This window comes from Miscanthus floridulus, chromosome 2 (genome assembly GCF_019320115.1).
Source record: "Miscanthus floridulus cultivar M001 chromosome 2, ASM1932011v1, whole genome shotgun sequence".
NCBI classification, from domain to species: Eukaryota; Viridiplantae; Streptophyta; class Magnoliopsida; order Poales; family Poaceae; genus Miscanthus; species Miscanthus floridulus.
This window is the reverse complement of record NC_089581.1, coordinates 168,867,831-168,884,615: the sequence shown is the minus strand read 5'-3', so window position 1 is coordinate 168,884,615 and position 16,785 is coordinate 168,867,831. Positions and strand designations below refer to the sequence as shown.

Below are 16,785 nucleotides of genomic sequence, written 5' to 3'. Positions count from 1 at the left end.
CCAAGTTTGATCAATTATAGATAAAAAATATACAAATATTTACAATATCAAATAAATATCATTAGATTAATTACGAAATATATTTTTCATAATAAATTGATTTGGTATCATAAATGTGAATACTATTACTGAAAACTTAGTCAAACATGAAGCACTTTTACTGACACGTATACCATAGTTGCATTCTTTTTAGGGACAGACTTGCTACATCGTAATCGACCATGATATGAGGCAAAACATTTGGCCTGGCCAAAGTGAAATTGTTTTGCTTGCTGTTCTGTCCACGGATACTCCTACAAGGCCATGGCCATGGCCATGCATCTTCTATGGAAAAAGTCTACTTAACTCCCCACCTTTCATACTTGGTCTACTTCACCCCCTCAACTATGAAATCATCTGTTTTACCGTCTGAACTTTCCAAAACCATCTATTTTACCCCCTGGACGGTTTTTTGACAGCGGTTTTGCTACAGTGCCGGTGGTTTTGAATTTTCTTTTTTTTTTATTTATTTTCGGTGAATTTTTGAAAATCATAGAAAAATCATAAAATGAAAAATCTAATTTTATTGGACTCCACATGAGTAGATCTACACAGTGAATATATAATACGGTATGCTTTAGTATAATTTTTTTGTAGCTTTAGATTAATTGGAAAATCTAATTTTGTCTGTAATTAATTAGAATTTATCTATAACTAAGTTATACATAGTCCAATGAGTACGAAATTTTTACTATAATTTAAGCATATAATAATTAGCGTACCATAAAAATTTCACCACAATTGGACCATAGAAGCTGTAGCTATGAATTATTCCAATTAATTATAGACAAAATTAGATTTTTCAATTAACCTAAGGCTACAGTAAAAATTTTGTACTAAAGCATACCGTATTATATATTCACTATGTAGATCTACTCATGTGGAGTCCAACAAAATTAGATTTTTATTTTATGATTTTTCTATGATTTACTGTGATTTTTCAAAGATTTACCGAAAATAAATAAAAGGAGAGAAAATTCGAAACACCGGTACTGTAGCAACCCATTGTTACTGTAGCAGACACGCTGTTACTGTAATAAAACCGCTGTCAAAAACCACCCAAGGGGTAAAATAAACGGTTTTGGAAAGTTCAAGGATAAAATAGACGGTTTTATAGTTGAGGATGAAATAGATCATGTATGAAAGGTGGGGTTAAGTAAACTTTTTTCCATCTTCTATCTGTAAATAAAGAAGAGGGGGAAAGGTTAGAACCTCTGTGCCTGTACTTGCAGTGACGTTGTGAAAACTGAAAAGCGTGCATGGTCTCTGCGGACCACGTGGGCCCATCTCGGCAGAGAGGTATGGGTCCAGGCACAGTCCTTTGGTTTCTTGTGCCTGTAGCGGACGGCCCCACGCACGGCTGCTGCTGCTGATCACCCACAAGGGATTGTTCCACGAATTGTGGACCTGACTATGACGTGACCTACACTTAACGCCATGTACACTCACTCTATTTTTTCCCCCTTTTCCTTTTCCTTTTTTTTTTTCTTGTTATCGCTGTCCGTCACAGTCCTCTACTCCTCTACTACTCCGTAATGCACTGCGAGCCCCCAACGAAAATTGATCATGTGCAGAAGCTTTTGTTTTCTCTCTGATTACATGATACCCATGAATACAAATATACGCAAACTCTATCTTAATAGACATGTTCGAAAGATTAAGCCGACAAATTCCAAATTTAACAAAGTCACCAAAAGATATCTCATTGTCGACGAATATGTCATTGTCTACCACTAAAAGTCTATTAAATTTAGGGAAATATGATCAGTCGTGTCAAAGACAAAAACTTTAATCTATTGAACAAGTTCCGCCACAAAAGAACCAACTGACTTAGACATGCTTAATTCACGTGCAGATGCAAGGGAGTGTTCGGCTGGTCTTATCAGCCAGCTTATTCGCTGGCTTATAAGCCATAGTACAGTATTTTGCTCTCTCAAAAAATCAGCCATATAAATCAGCATCAGCGGCTTTACAGCCAGCCGAACAAAGCCCAAATGTTAATTACTCGAGCTATCCAAGCTCTTCCTTTCTTTGTTTTGCTAATAAAAGAGAAAAAACTACGGTAACAGGGACTCTTTTTTAAGCTTACATCCGTGGCAATTGCAAATTTTACCTTTGGTTTGTTAAACCTTTAATGCAACCTTAGAATTGCACGACCATATACTACCTAGGGGCAGACATTTTTGCAAAAAAAAAGTGTGGGTAAATTTGCAGATAACACCTTGCATTTTTGCTCGAGTTGATTCGTTAATTTGTGTCTTTGCAATTCCGATGCCACCAATCATTTCCTCCGGTCGCAGGCAAGGCAATCTAGCGAAGCCCGACAAGGACAAACTGTATCTACCAGGAATGAGCCGATGCATGATGTACGGGTACGGCGCATGAGATGAGATCGAACCTGAATCAGGTAGAATAGAAGCTAACGCAGCCCCCGGCCATAAACATTCTTTTTCACTATTTAATCAGGTGTAATAATGCTAAAGCTTGTGCTAGCTACTAGGCATCTGCAATACAGTTGTATATATGCCCATGTTTAATAAGACTATAAGAGAGATAGGATTAGGATGTGATAAGATTGATTGGGCTCTGTGAAAAAACAAGTTGGCTTTTAATTTAGTAAGGTCCAAGGGAACACAGGTAGCTGTCCCGGCGTGTTGCTGTTGCCCATGCTTTTATGTTCCCCTTTAATTTAGTGTCCTTAATTGCACCGTAATACTAAGATGGCATGCATGTCAGCAGCAGCATGTGTAATGCTTATTTAACCACAAGTTCGTAAGAATGGTAGTAGATGGATCGAATGTTCCAGGTCAGTGCGTTCATTATACATGCAAGTGCAGTACATTGGTCGTATATACTACTAATAACCATTAACCTCAGTAACCTTTGATGATCCTTTGTATATATTATCCCAATGTATTCAGAAACATTGTCTGCAACTGCATCATTGGTCACATGTCAAGGAACAACGGCCACACACATTTAGTTTTTTTAGAGAAATGAATAAAGTAACACAACGCTTGCTCATGCTAAAAAAACAAAATAACACAATGAGAGAGAGAAAGAGAGATTACTGCTCTACTGCTCTTGATCCAGGCAAATTTTGAAAAAAACATGCACCTATACAACTTACAACTCACAGTTCACAAATTTATATATGTGTCAACAAAAAGAAAAGAAAAACGCAAAGACAAAAAAATGAAGACACAAGAATAAAGATACTATCAAAACTCAAACCAAAATCTACCTAATTAAATTACACTGCCTCTCCGCTTATTCCCCTTACAACCCCTTCCCACCATGATCAACTACAACTACTGATCCATTTCCAAAATATAATCGCATAATCTCGCAGCTACCTCGCCGGCTGATCATACACAACCTTGCTTTCTCTTTCGGTCCTTCCCTTGCTGCACTCGCCAAGAATTAATCCAAATTGGTGGTTTCCTCCAGTATTTCTCCTCACTGTATCGTTGATCGCCATCGCAACATGCCATTGTGAATCATTATTGTTTGTGACGATGGAGATGAGGAGACGATCAATGGAAGTGCTGGTGGTCGGCCCACGGCCAGAACGGCGGCGGCTCGTCGACGCCGCACAGGAGGTTGCCGAAGCTGGAGGTTTCCACGGCGCCCTGGACGACGCCGCCGTTTCCGTGCGGCTCCAGCTTGGGGCCGGAGGTGTGCAGGAGCTGATCGATGTCCACGCCAGCAGCAGCGGCAGCAGTACGGCGGCTGCCAATGGAAGGGTAGAAAGGGATCAAGCCGCCGGCGCCGGCACCCGCGGCGCGGTGGTGCTGGTGCTGGTGCATCGGCGGCGGAGGGTCCATGGAGCCGTCGGACGCCGGCGTGCGCGAGATGTCGAGGTTGATCTCGGAGCTGTTCTCGCTGCGGTTGCTGCAGGACGCCTCCGTCTCCTTGTTGAGGTTGATCAGCTCCGACGACCCTGCCTCCCTGCCGCCCTTCAGCGCCACTATCTGCATCAGAACCGATCCATTGTTGGCTGTTAGTATGTATAAATGTTCTGACCCAACCACAATGCAGCATACAATGGCCATTTGTTGATGTCAAAGTTCCAGAGAGACGATCCTCTAATCAGTGATCACTACTGGTTCACTGCAACCTTTTTTTTTTTTTTTGCTATGGGGATCAAACAGGGGCTAAAAGTGAGCAAATGGCTGAAATTTTTTGCTCCTTAAGAGACCATAAACTGGGCTAAACTCCTTCGGGGCGGGCGCTGGACGCCCCATACCCCTTGCCGCTCGAATGCATGGCTGTGCATGAATAATTAAATAAGGGTAAAATCAGTCATTGTAGATTAGAGAACTAAAGTTTAGCCCATAGATCCTAACAACCCAGTAGGACTAAATTTTAGCGGCTAAACTTTAACCCTTGGACTAGTGATCCACCCTATAGCTGCGACACTTATTCTTGCTACTAGCTGCTGGTAGTACAGGCTTGATGCGAGCTTCTTGGTACTATAGTGCACGGCACGGTCCCAACTGAGTGTCGTAGCGTCTGATAAAAAACAGTCAGTAGTACGTACAGTACATTTGCAAGCACTTGGATCCCAATCATACGAGTACTGATTGTGGCAAAAGCTGGGCAACGTAGTACACTGCGCACGTCATTTGCAGTGCAAATCCGACGGAAAAAGCTTAAAAAGCAATGGCGCAGACACATGCATAGGAGTACGCTCTGCGACGAGGCACAGAGATGAGAGATGAGGACCGGGACCGGAACGGCCATGATGAAGCCATTGACTGCGCCAGCCGCAGCATCTTCCTCGCTCAAGACTCGACGCAGCTCTGCCTGCATATTCTGCTGCTGACCTCTCCAAAAGCCACTCCCTCTGGCTCTCTGCCTTTTGCAGTTGCAGCAGCAAGATTCCACAAAGGCAGGCAGGGAAGGGCCAGGCGGTGGTAGCACGTGTACGCGCGCAGGCGATGAGGCGAAGGCAGGTGAAAAGGCAGCAGCGCCCCAAGGCCAGCCGACGAGGGCGACGCGACGCGACGCATCAGACAACCTTTTTCTGCTGCGTGCACTGAAACCCACATGGATCCCAGCTGAGCTGAGCCGTCACCCACCAATCATTGAGCTGGGAAGCCAGCCATGGACCGACCCACGCCCGGATCAACATCGCGATGCGGATCACAGTTCACGCACGCTTCTAGCCTAGATCCGGGACGCGGCCGCGACGGCGCCGGCGAGGATCAGTCGACACAGCAAATAGATGAGGTGATGATCGAATTGTACTGTGCGGTACAGACCTCGGCCTGGAGCTTCTTGTTGTGGGAGAGGAGGGCGTCGTTGTCGGCCTTGACGGCGTCGAGCTGGCGCTTCAGCGCGTCGTAGTCCTTCTCCAGCTGCTTCGTCTTCCACCGCGCGCGCCGGTTCTGGAACCAGATGGCCACCTGCCGCGGCTGCAGGCCAAGGGCACGCGCCAGCTGCAGCTTCCGCTCCGGCTCCAGCTTGTTCCCGAGCTCGAAGTTCTTCTCCAGCGTCCGCACCTGCTCCACGTTCAGGCGACGCTTCTTCTCCCCGGCCTGGGAGCCGTCGTCCGACAGCTCGTCCTCGTTCGCGCCGCCGCCGTTCACCTCGTCGCCTCCGACGACGACGTCCGCGCCGTACATCGGACGCTTCCCCAGCATTGTTGCTATACCTGCATCAACCAACCACAGGCGTCAGCGCATGTCAGGACCAGCGGATGGATGGATCGATCGGATTAGTCGTTGGAGTGATCGATCTGCGCGTGACCTCGGAAGTCTTGCAGGGAGGGGCATTGAGAGGAGGGGAGGAACGGGTTGTGGTGAGGATGAAGGGGAGGAGCCGCAGGGAGGTGGTGCTCATGGTGGTGGTGGTGGTGGTGGTGGTGCTGTTCTTGGGGGTCATGATCGGAGGGTGTCTGCTGCATTTGGAGGAGGAAGTTTGGAGGGAACAAGGGCGAGGGTGAGGACGTCATGCCATTGCTGGCCATTGGCCTCATCCAAGGAGGAGGGCAAGGCGCATGGGCAGTATTTGAGAGAGAGAGAGAGAGAGAGAGAGAGAGAGAGAGAGAGAGAGAGAGAGAGAGAGAGAGCGCTAGCTAGCTGAGAGCCTGAGAGAGAGAGAGTGGCGAGGAAATGCAATGCAACTATAGCAGGGGTGGTGGTTGTTATAAAAAGAAAAGAAAAACTGAGACTATGTTTAAAAAAAACTTTTCAATAAAATCAAAATAAATTCTAGGGGTCCCTTACACGACGACATTCACTTTTGCTATAGAAAATGGTACAAGGGTAATACGAATTTACAAGAAAAAATTACTTCATATGTTCAAAATTATAGTTCATTTTATCTTCTTCTGAATCAAATTTCTCTAATTGTAACCAAGTTTACAGAAAAATGCATCAACATTATATTAGTTTCATAAAAAATTCCTGGACATATGTCTTGATATATAGCGTGTTTGCTTAAACCAGTAGATGTGTTCATACACTTTTCCTAAAAAAATATTTAAAATTAGAGAAATTTGACTTAGGTCAATACTAAAGTGAAGTACAATTTAGAATGGAGCGAGGAGTATATCATAATCCTAAATCCTATGCTTTTGTATCTTGGGGAAAAAAATATAGCCTAGGTTTTTTTTTCAATTTCTTTAAGAAAATACTAGTGGGCAGCTGGCTCAAGGGCAAATAAGGAAATAACTTCAAAGGCTAACCCTCAAAATGACTAGGATCCTAGCTAGATTCTACTGTTCCTTCATCTTCTTTACGTAGAACCTACATTTTCTTGATGCAACTTTTTCTTATCTTTCCGATGTCCTTTTTATTGCTTTATCCTTACTGAATGATCCTCTACCCATACTACAAATCTACAATACCAACGGATACAATACCAAAAAGGAAAAGTAGACGCCTGTGTTGGTGGTTAATGATCGCAACGGAGAGGTATAGTATGAGGGACTGTAGAATGATAAGGGATTGGCACTAGGAAAACACACACAAAAAAATCGACTAAATGCATTGCACAAAATGTGAGTACATGTTGACAAGAATCTACAACAACAATAACAACAACAACAACAACATAGCCTTTCAGTCCCAAGCAAGTTGGGGTAGGCTAGAGTTGAAATCCACCAAGAGCCCCAAGTTACGGTTCAGGCACTTCAATAGCTGTTTTCCAAGTACTCCTATTCAAACATAGATATCTAGGTATATCCCAAGCTTTCAAATCTCTTTTTATTGCCTCCCCCATGTTAATTTCGGTCTTTCTCTACCTCTTCTCATATTATTAGCTTGGCTTAGGATTCCACAATGCACTGGTGCCTCTGGAGATCTCCTTTGGACATGGCCAAACCACTTCAACCGATGTTGGACAAGCTTTTCTTCAATTGGTGCTACCTCTAGGCGATCACGTATATCATCGTTCCGAACTCGGTCCATTCTTGTGTGACCACAAATCTATCGCAACATACGTATTTCTACAACACTCAGTTGTTGAACATGTCGAATCTTTGTAGGCCAACATTCTGCTCCATACAACATAGCCGCCGGTCTAATCGCCGTTCTATAGAACTTGCCTTTTAGCTTTTGTGATACCCTCTTGTCACAGAGAATGTCAGAAGCTCGTCGCCACTTGATCCACCCTGCTTTGATTTTATGGCTAACGTCTGCATCAATATCTCCATCCCTCTGTAGCATCGATCCCAGATACCGAAAGGTATCATTCTTAGGCACTACTTGACCGTTCAAACTCATCTCCCCTCTCCTGTACAACTCCGCCAAAGTCGCATCTCATGTATTCGATTTTAGTTCTGCTCAATCTAAAACCTTTAGACTCAAGGGTTTACCGCCATAACTCTAGTTTCCTATTTACTCCCGCCTGGCTTTCGTCCACTAACACTACATCATCAGCGAACAACATACACCAAGGGATATCCCCCTGTATGTTCCTGGTAACCTCATCCATTACCAAGGCAAAGAGATGCGGGCTTAAGGCTGACCCTTGATGAAGTCCAATTTTAATCAGAAAGTAATCTGTGTTACCATCATTTGTTTGAACACTAGTCACAACATTGTTGTACATGTCCTTGATGAGGGTCACGTACTTTGATGGGACTTTATGTTTGTCCAAAGACCACCACATAACATTTCTTGGTATTTTATCATAAGCCTTCTCCAAATCAATGAAAACCAAGTGGAGGTCCTTCTTCTGCTCTCTAAACCGCTCCATAACCTGTCTTATTAAGAAGATTGTTTCTGTGGTTGACCCTTACCTTTTCTATAATGTTGACAAGAATCTAATAATTACAAATGTTTTCATCGGAAAGCTGCATTGATGATGGCCCAATGACAGTGTACACATGATTCCAACTTGACGAAGAAATGAGTAGCGTATCTCACTCCATCGTAGGCGGCAGTAGCGCAATTATGCGTGCTTTACATGCATCTGAGAGAACTTAAAAGTAGCAAGAGGTGTTTGGAAAGTCAAGTGCAATGCTTGGGGGGGGGGGGGGGGGGGGGTGGCAATAATGGGTTCAGGGCGTCACCTCTATCTACTAGTTTGAACCCTTTTCATTCATAGCTACTAGATGCTACATAAGCATTTATTAGAAAACCAGGGCGCCATTATATTCATGTCCAATTTTGGTCCATGCACCATTATTCAGTCATTTGGGATGTTGCGTGCCCGATAAACAACAAGCAGAGGCGGAGCTAGAAATTAGTAAGTACTATGTGGGAAGTGAAGTGCTAATTAATTAATAAATTTTCAGAGGGAGAAAATTTCAAAAAATTAAAAGAAAATATATATGAAATTTCACGTGCATAAGAGGGGTGCACCAAGTCACGCCCATCTACAAGCAAGGGTGGGTTGTTTGATGAGGCCACGCTTCCCTAGTGCCACTAGCTACGCTGCAATGCACGGACACTCATGGTCTAAACTTGCAGACACGAAGACTTGATATGTATGGGATGTTGTACTCTTCTTCCTAGTTGTGATGTTGTAAGTTTTATGTGTAGGTGTCGGCCCATTGGTGTCCACTAGGGGGGTTAGAGCCGTTAGTCACTACTGTGCAAGGCTCGACAACAATGGCATACAGTGTTTTTTCTAAAAAAAATGTACTACAGTTGTCATGTTTTATATCCGTCCGTTCCAAATTGTGAGTCGTTTTTTTTTGTTGCTTTTCTACCTACGTTGCTTTTACTGTGTGTTTAGACATAACCTATATCTCTGTACACAATAGAAATCATGTACCTAGAAAAGGTAAAACGACTTACAAATCGGAATGGAGGGAGTACCTAATTTCCTTTATAAACCAGATTTATGTTTTGGTAAGTGATGAATTGTAGGAACTCGTTGCCCTCAAAAAGGTTTTCTTGGAAGTTTGGCACCCACACGCTTGGCAGTTTGGCGCGCACACGTACACACATAGTTGTTGGTACAGCTGACCGTGAGCTAGCACTAGCTAGCAGCGTGCACCAATACGGGGGCTTTGAACGTTTCATGTGTAGCGTAGGTGACGCCGACGGATGTCTACGCTGATAGACGATGGATCCGCCCACTCTGGACTCGATTCCATATGGATGATGCTGTCTGGTTTGTGGCTTGCGTTAGAAAATTTCGGGCAGCGAGGGATGGAGGGCAGCTGAGTGCTGAGAGTGACATGTACGCCGTGCACCGCGTCGCACGCATGTGGTCAGTGGACGATGAGGCCTCAGATCGGATCGGATCGGTGCACGTACGTCATTGCCGCCGTGGGCTCGTGCCAGCCGTTGATCTGTACGTGACGACCGTCTGCTCGATGATGCGGTCGCGTCGGTTACAATGGCCTGGGTTCGAGACCATGCAGTAAACGCCAAGAGAGAGAGAGGGAGGGAGGGATAGGAGACGACGACAGACGACGACGACGCGCGGTTGCAACAGGGCCCGGGCCGATCGCGAGGATGGATGCATACAATGCAGCAAGGCTGCTGGCCCCACGCACAGCGTACATGGCTCATGGGCGCGGGCCCACCACCCGGGGTGGTGCTCCCTGCTAGTGCTAACCTGGTGGCCCTGCCCCTGGCGCTAGTTGGCCTGGCGTCCGCGCGAGGCCAGCGGCACATGGCCTTGTTAGTTAGGAGGAGGGGGTGGGAGAGGCTAGCTAGGCGGCCGCCGCGCGCGCGCGGGGACGGACGGACGGAGATCCCAGCTGCGCGTCGTATCCAATCCACCTGCGTGCTGGCCGTGTTCCCTTGGATTGGACTGGACACGGGCACACCCATGAACCTCACGTTACGCTGTCCGTCGATGGATCACACTCCATGGATGGATGATGGATGAACCTCACGAATGAGACCGAAAAATTCAAACCAACGAATGGCATGGTATTGCAGAGATACGAAATTAAAACGGGAGAGAGAGCTGATTAGAGACGACTCTTGGATCTGTGTGCTGTACATATTTCCTGCTAAATAGGAACGAAGCCGTATTGCTATACATTACACGCCAGCGACATATATACAAAGCCAAATTTATATGAATATATACCTAGCTAGGCTGGAATGAGGAAAAAATATATATACACACACACATGGCATGGTCACGCTAGCTACTAGCTAGCTACTTGTGGTGCGTGCAGCTAGCGAGTCGCTTTGTTTTGTGTTTTTTGCATGGTAGTGGGTGTGTACAGCGGGAGCAAGGCGTTTGGAACCTTCTCCCCGCACCCAACCCTCACGTGCCACCCACATCTCGCCTGCATGCATGTTCGCCTTCGCCTCCCCTGTATATATAATATATTTTTCTATGCCATCCACATCTCCACTTGCTCCCACCCGCCGACGGCGACGGCGATTCCTTTTTCCATCTCTGATTTCCACCATGGCATGAGCATGACATGCGCCGCGGTTGTTAAGGAGTACTCCTAACTACTGCTGCCTGACTGTGCCCGCTAGCTGCGAATCAACGACGGAGGACGTAAAGGCAGCATGCTGCGACCGCCTACGTACCGGGTAGGTCACACAAGTGCTGGGGCGGAATGGAATGTCCCAGCAGGGTTAATAAATAAAACACCCATTGCCGTCGTGTTAGATTGCTAACCACGCGACCTAGTACTACCTTGCAGAGCCAGAGAGTCGTTGCAGCTAGCAGACTCGCATCGCATGCAGTTCGTTTCGTTGACACCAAAGTCGTTTCTTGCAGCGGTTCGTCCCTGCAGCTGGCAACACGCACACATATATACATGATGTTACTTCGCGCATCGCTATCACTCCCACATGAATACATGATGGATCGTCGTTGGCACACAGCTATTAGATTGTTTTCAGCAACCTACGACCACAGTAGGGCATCGGTTACGTCACAACGATAAGTTTTGGATCGAGTTTCAGTATCTTCTTCAATGAAATACAAGTAGGTGGAGCATGCTCCCCCGAATTGATCGAAAAAAAAGAGGTTTCAGTATCTTCGTTTCATTCGGGCCTCTGGCCCATGACCTGATTTGATTTCATTTGGGCCTCAGGTCCATCCATCGATCCTAGCTAGTTGTGCTTGTGCAGCGCTAGCCAACTTATCTGAATTTTCTGCCGTTGCCATGTTTACATTTTGACAAACATACACAGTATATATAGTATAAAAGATGAAATCAAACGATAAATCATTTTGACGCAACCAATTCAGAATACATTGCAACGCAAACACTTGACTGACTAGGGGCCGTCAGTGGAGAGGCCGGACAAGGCAAGCAGCGCCCAAGGTCGGGGTCGTACTCAGCCGTGCCGAGAAATGGCAGCAACCGTTGCATCCCCAATTCCCCAAGCTGCTTGTTGCCGTTCTTCTTTCGCTGCCGCTGCAGCCGGATTGTACTAGTAGAAAACTAAAGCGGCGAGGTGATCCATATGGTTTACTGAAAACAGTCTATGGTTGGGTTGCACCTCAAGAATCAAGATGAGATCCAGAAACCGGCGATGATTCATCTTATCAGTACGAATGAAGGTTGATTCTTCCTACTTGCTCCGAACCTGAAAACGAAAGACAGAAAAACAGTTGTTCAGACCAAACTTTACGAATACCAGTAAATATGTCCGTGCGTTGCAACGGGAGAAAAAAAAACTATCAAACATTAATGGATAACGAGAATGAGAATGTTACATATCTATTCATTTTTTTACACTTTTCATAAATTTAAAAAGCTAAAATTTATTTTATGGTGATCATACACTACTGGAAACGCGTACTTTGCCGAGGGTCTGAGGCTTTGCCGAGGGTTAAATATCGGGCACTCGGCAAAGAGACTCTTTGCCGACGGCCAGACACAGGAGCCCTCGACAAAGACAGGTCCACGGCAAATCAAATCTTTGCCGAGGGCCACAAAGATGCCCTCGGCAAAGTAGGCCCGTTGGGTCAAGGCAGCCATTTCCCGTCAAACTTTGCCGAGGGCCACCCGTTAGGCCCTCGGCAAAGGTTCGGCAAAATTTTTTTTAAGTCTTTGCCGAGGGCCCCAGACCAGGCCCTCGGCAAAGATTTTTTAAAAACCAGTTTTCGGCCAAATTTTTTTTTATAAATCGGCTTTGCCGAGGGCCCGAGGCTAGGCCCTCGGCAAAGAAGACCTTTGCCGAGGGCCAGGATAGGCCCTCGGCAAAGATTTTTTATTTTTATTTTTAAAATTCTTTGCCGAGGGCCACAGGGTCAGGCCCTCGGCAAAGAGCCCTCGGCAATTTTTTTTTGGTTTTTTTAGCCCAGCTACAATACATTGTTTTGAACCCAATTTTAAAATTTAGGCCAATTTTGATTTTGTTTTGTATATTTCCTTAATTTATTTCGATTCTTTGATTTTTTTTGAATATGTCAAATTTGAACTGCAGGTGCATGGAATATTGCAATGTAGTGTTTCGAAAAATGTTATTCATGTTAATTGGTGCATGTTGAGTCCCTATCCATGAGCTCGCATCAAATTTTCACGCATCTTGTTCGCGTAACATGGCGACCGACTTGCCGGGAAAGTGTTTTAAAATTATATAAAATCCATACGAAGTCCGAAAATCACGAAACTTGGCGAGATGTCATGTTATCGCATGTGTAGGCTGTGGTAAAAAATTGAGAAGGCTTCGAGCGAGTTGCGACGTCGGATGCCTGAAACCCAGACATCTCCACATGTGGCCCCGCGCCTCCACCACCGCCGCCGCTAGCCCCGCCGCCGCGCGGCCGCCGCTACGCGCCCGGCCGCCCCGAGCCCGGCAGCCCCGCGCGCCCCCACCGCCGCGCGTGCACGCGGGTCGCCCCGCGCCTCCACCACCGCGTCGCGCGCCCGCTGCCGCGCGCCCGCCGCCACGCCCTCGGCCGCCCAGCGCGCCCCGGCGCCCCACCAGCGCGCCCCGCCGGCCCACCACGCCCAGTGGCGGTCAAGGTCGCGCCCTGCCTCAGTTCCCCATCTCCGTCGAGCAAGGGGAGGTCGACCGCCCCGGCCGGCCCTCCGGTGGCTCCCCCTCACCGGCCTTCCCGCCCCGACCCCAACCCCCAGGCCGCCCCCATCGCCGGCTGCTGTTGGAGGGGAGGAGGCAGAGGGTGAAGTTGGAGGAAGAAGAGAAGGAGAAGAGGAGAAGGAGGAAGGGGAAGAAAAGGAGAAGAAGAGGAGAAGGAGGAAGGGGAAGAGAAGGAGAAGAAGGGGAAAAGGAGAGAAGAAAGGGAAGAGGGGGAGAGGAGTACTCCAATGCCGCTCGACCTCGCCGGAGAAGAAAGTGACCTCCGCCCCGCGACGCCCGACTCCACCGCAACCCTAGGTAAAACTCTCGTTGTCGGCCTTCGTGCCGTATGTGGTTGTGTGGGCCTTCGTGCCGTAAGTTGTTATGAGGGCCTTCGTGCCATTGTGGTTGTCGGCCTTCGTGCCGTTTTGGTTGTGTGGGCCTTTGTGCCGTTAGTTGATATGAGGGCCTTCGTGCCATTGTGGTTGTCGGCCTTCGTGCCGTTGTGAATGTCGGCCATCGTGTCGTTTTTTTATAGGTTTTGGAAATCTCCCCGTGCAGGGGAGGTGCTGCCGAAATTTTGAACAAAAAATAACCTATTGTCTTTTTATGCAGGAGAAGAGTACGTCGGAGGGGACCCGGAGGACCCCGATCGTCTTCGTCGACGTCGCGGTTCTGCCGTCACTGCGTCGCCTCACCACTGCGTCGATTCGCCACTGCCCCGCTAGCCTTACTTCACCGACACCCTAGGTATAAATAACCTCTTTTTGCGCATGTCTGTCGTAGCCCGCGCGTAACCCAGTTAGGCGTCTCCCGTCCGAAAGAGATACGGTCGTAGGTATGCGGATCTTTGCGTATCTGCGACCGTATCTGTTTCGGATTGTCCACGTTTTTTGGACAGCCCATGGATGCGTTGATGGGTTAGTTTCCATGGTCCACTTCGGTCTGGGAAGGAGTTTCGGCAACACCTCCCTGTTGTTCTCCGGATACACACTCTCCCTTGCAGGACGTGTATCGGGAGAACAGCGGGGAGGTGCTGCCGAAATTCTGTCTCGGAGAGGAGCGGAGCATGGAAACTGACCTCATCTACGCATCTGCGAGTGGGATTAGGACCTATCCTCACCTATTAGACAGTAGGAACACCGCGTAGATGCAATTGATGGTCACGATACTCTATGCTGTAAATGTTAAAGGATGGAGGACCGTCAGTGGATGTACATGGGCTGGAGAAGCGGGAGTGACTACGACTATGAATGGGTGAAGGGGACATATGGTTTCTTGAAACATGCATTTGGCCTAGGAGCAGGAGGACATTCTCTAGTTTGGTGTCCCTGCAGCAAATGTGACAACAGGAGAAAAGTAGACAAGAAGACCATGGGTAGACATCTTGTGTTCAATGGTTATATGCCTGGCTACCAGCAGTGGATCTACCATGGTGAAGCAGATCGTATAAGAGCGGAGGTGGTGAGAGCACGCCTCGAGGCTTTTGATGATGATGCCGGGGTAGCAGACATGCTAGATGACGCCCACCAAGCTCACTTCGCTGAACGACGTGAGAAGGAGGAGATGGAGGAATCCGCAAAGGACTTCTACAAAATGTTGGACTCGGCACAGAAACCCCTTCACGAGCGTACAAAGATTTCTCAGCTAGATGCGATTGGACGCGTAATGGGGTTGAAGGCCGAGTTAAACCTGAGTCGAGAAGGCTTCGATAAGATGTTGGCCGTGTTTGGCACCATGCTACCGGAGAAGCACACTTTGCCGACGAACTTGTACGAGGCAGAGAAACTACTTCGTATGCTTAAGATGCCGTATGACAAGATACATGTTTGTCCGAAGGGGTGCGTCCTATTTAGGAAAGAACATAAGGATGCAAATTACTGTCCGAAGTGTAAATCCTCTAGGTACCTAGAGGTAGACTCTGGTGATGGTCAGAAGAAGCAGCTTTCGATCCCCGCGAGAGTGCTACGTCACCTTCCTTTCCTACCGAGGATCCAACGGCTATTCATGACTGAGGAATCTGCGAAACAGATGACATGGCACAAAGATGGCAAACGGTACAATCCTGGGAAGATGGTACATCCGTCTGATGCTGAAGCATGGACGTATTTCAATGACAAACATCGTGACAAAGCAGCTGAGGCTCGTAATGTACGTGTCGCGCTGGCAACAGATGGGTTCAATCCTTATGGAATGATGGCTGCCCCATACACATGCTGGCCCGTTTTTGTTATCCCCCTCAATCTCTCTCCCGGTATCTCCTTTCAACGGCATAACGTATTCTTGTCGTTGATAATTCCTGGACACCCAGGGAGTAATATGGGTGTGTTCATGGAGCCTGTGATTGATGAATTGATCCACGCTTGGGAGAAGGGGGTATGGACATACGATCGAGCTACAAAGACAAGCTTCAAAATGCATGTTTGGTTCCACTACTCCCTGCATGACTTCCTGGCGTATGGGTTATTTACCGCCTGGTGTGTTCACGGGAAGTTCCCATGCCCAGTATGCAAGGAAGCCGTGAGGTTCATTTGGTTGAAGAAGGGTGGCAAGTATTCGTCGTTCGACCAGCATCGTCAGTTCCTCCCTCTAAACCATGAATTTAGAGAAGACATCAACAGCTTTACGAAAGGTGTCAAAGTGACAGACCCTAAACCGCACTTGACGACTGGTGCCGAGGTTCGTGTTCAGATAGATGCTCTCGTGCCCAATGAAGAAGGTGGTTTTGTGGGATATGGTGAGGAACATATGTGGACTCATAAATCCGGCTTGACGAGGCTCCCCTATTTCGATGACCTTCTTCTGCCACATAACATTGATGTAATGCACACTGAAAAGAATATCGCCGAGGCACTTTGGGGAACTCTCATGGACACTGACAAGTCTAAGGACAACGTTAAGGCTAGAGTGGACCTAGCGACGTTGTGCGATAGACCGAATCAAGCGATGCAGCCAATTTGTGGTTCACAATTATATTGTGATTTGTGGTTCACAATTATGGTTGTGATATATTGTGAGAAAATAGGTTTTGTGTGATATATATATGTATATATATGAAATGCTTGTGTCGATGGAATGCAAAAAACAAAAAAAAAATTAAATTTCTGCCTCTTTGCCGAGGGCCCAAGCAATAGCCCTCGGCAAAGATTTTTTGGAAAAAATCCTACCAATTTCTTTGCCGAGGGCCAGGGAGTAGGCCCTCGGCAAAGGGTTAAAAAAAATTCAAAAAAACTATTTCTTTGCCGAGGGCCGGCCCTCGGCAAAGAATTTTTAAAAAATCCTGCCAATTTCTTTGCCGAGGGCCAGGGAGTAGGCCCTCGGCAAAGGGTTA

At 47.1% G+C, this 16,785-nt stretch overlaps 1 protein-coding gene across 1 annotated transcript; it reads right to left on the bottom strand.

Annotated features, from left to right (window-relative positions):
* Positions 1-3,086: 3,086 nt before the first annotated feature.
* On the bottom strand, positions 3,087-6,086 carry LOC136540584 (homeobox-leucine zipper protein HOX21-like). Its single transcript, XM_066532586.1, has 3 exons — positions 5,794-6,086; positions 5,307-5,698; positions 3,087-4,013 (listed from the first exon to the last, which is right to left on the bottom strand). The coding sequence occupies exons 1-3, from the start codon at positions 6,020-6,022 to the stop codon at positions 3,576-3,578; spliced, it is 1,059 nt and encodes a 352-aa protein (XP_066388683.1). The 5' UTR covers positions 6,023-6,086; the 3' UTR covers positions 3,087-3,575.
* Positions 6,087-16,785: the final 10,699 nt, after the last annotated feature.

Coding starts and splice junctions, on each gene's coding strand:
- LOC136540584 (XM_066532586.1), bottom strand. CDS start 6,022: ATGAGGCCAATGGCCAGCAATGGCATGACGTCCTCACCCTCGCCCTTG. Junction 5,699..5,793: donor CTCCCTGCAAGACTTCCGAG/GTCACGCGCAGA, acceptor TGGTTGATGCAG/GTATAGCAACAATGCTGGGG. Junction 4,014..5,306: donor ACAAGAAGCTCCAGGCCGAG/GTCTGTACCGCA, acceptor GTTCTGATGCAG/ATAGTGGCGCTGAAGGGCGG.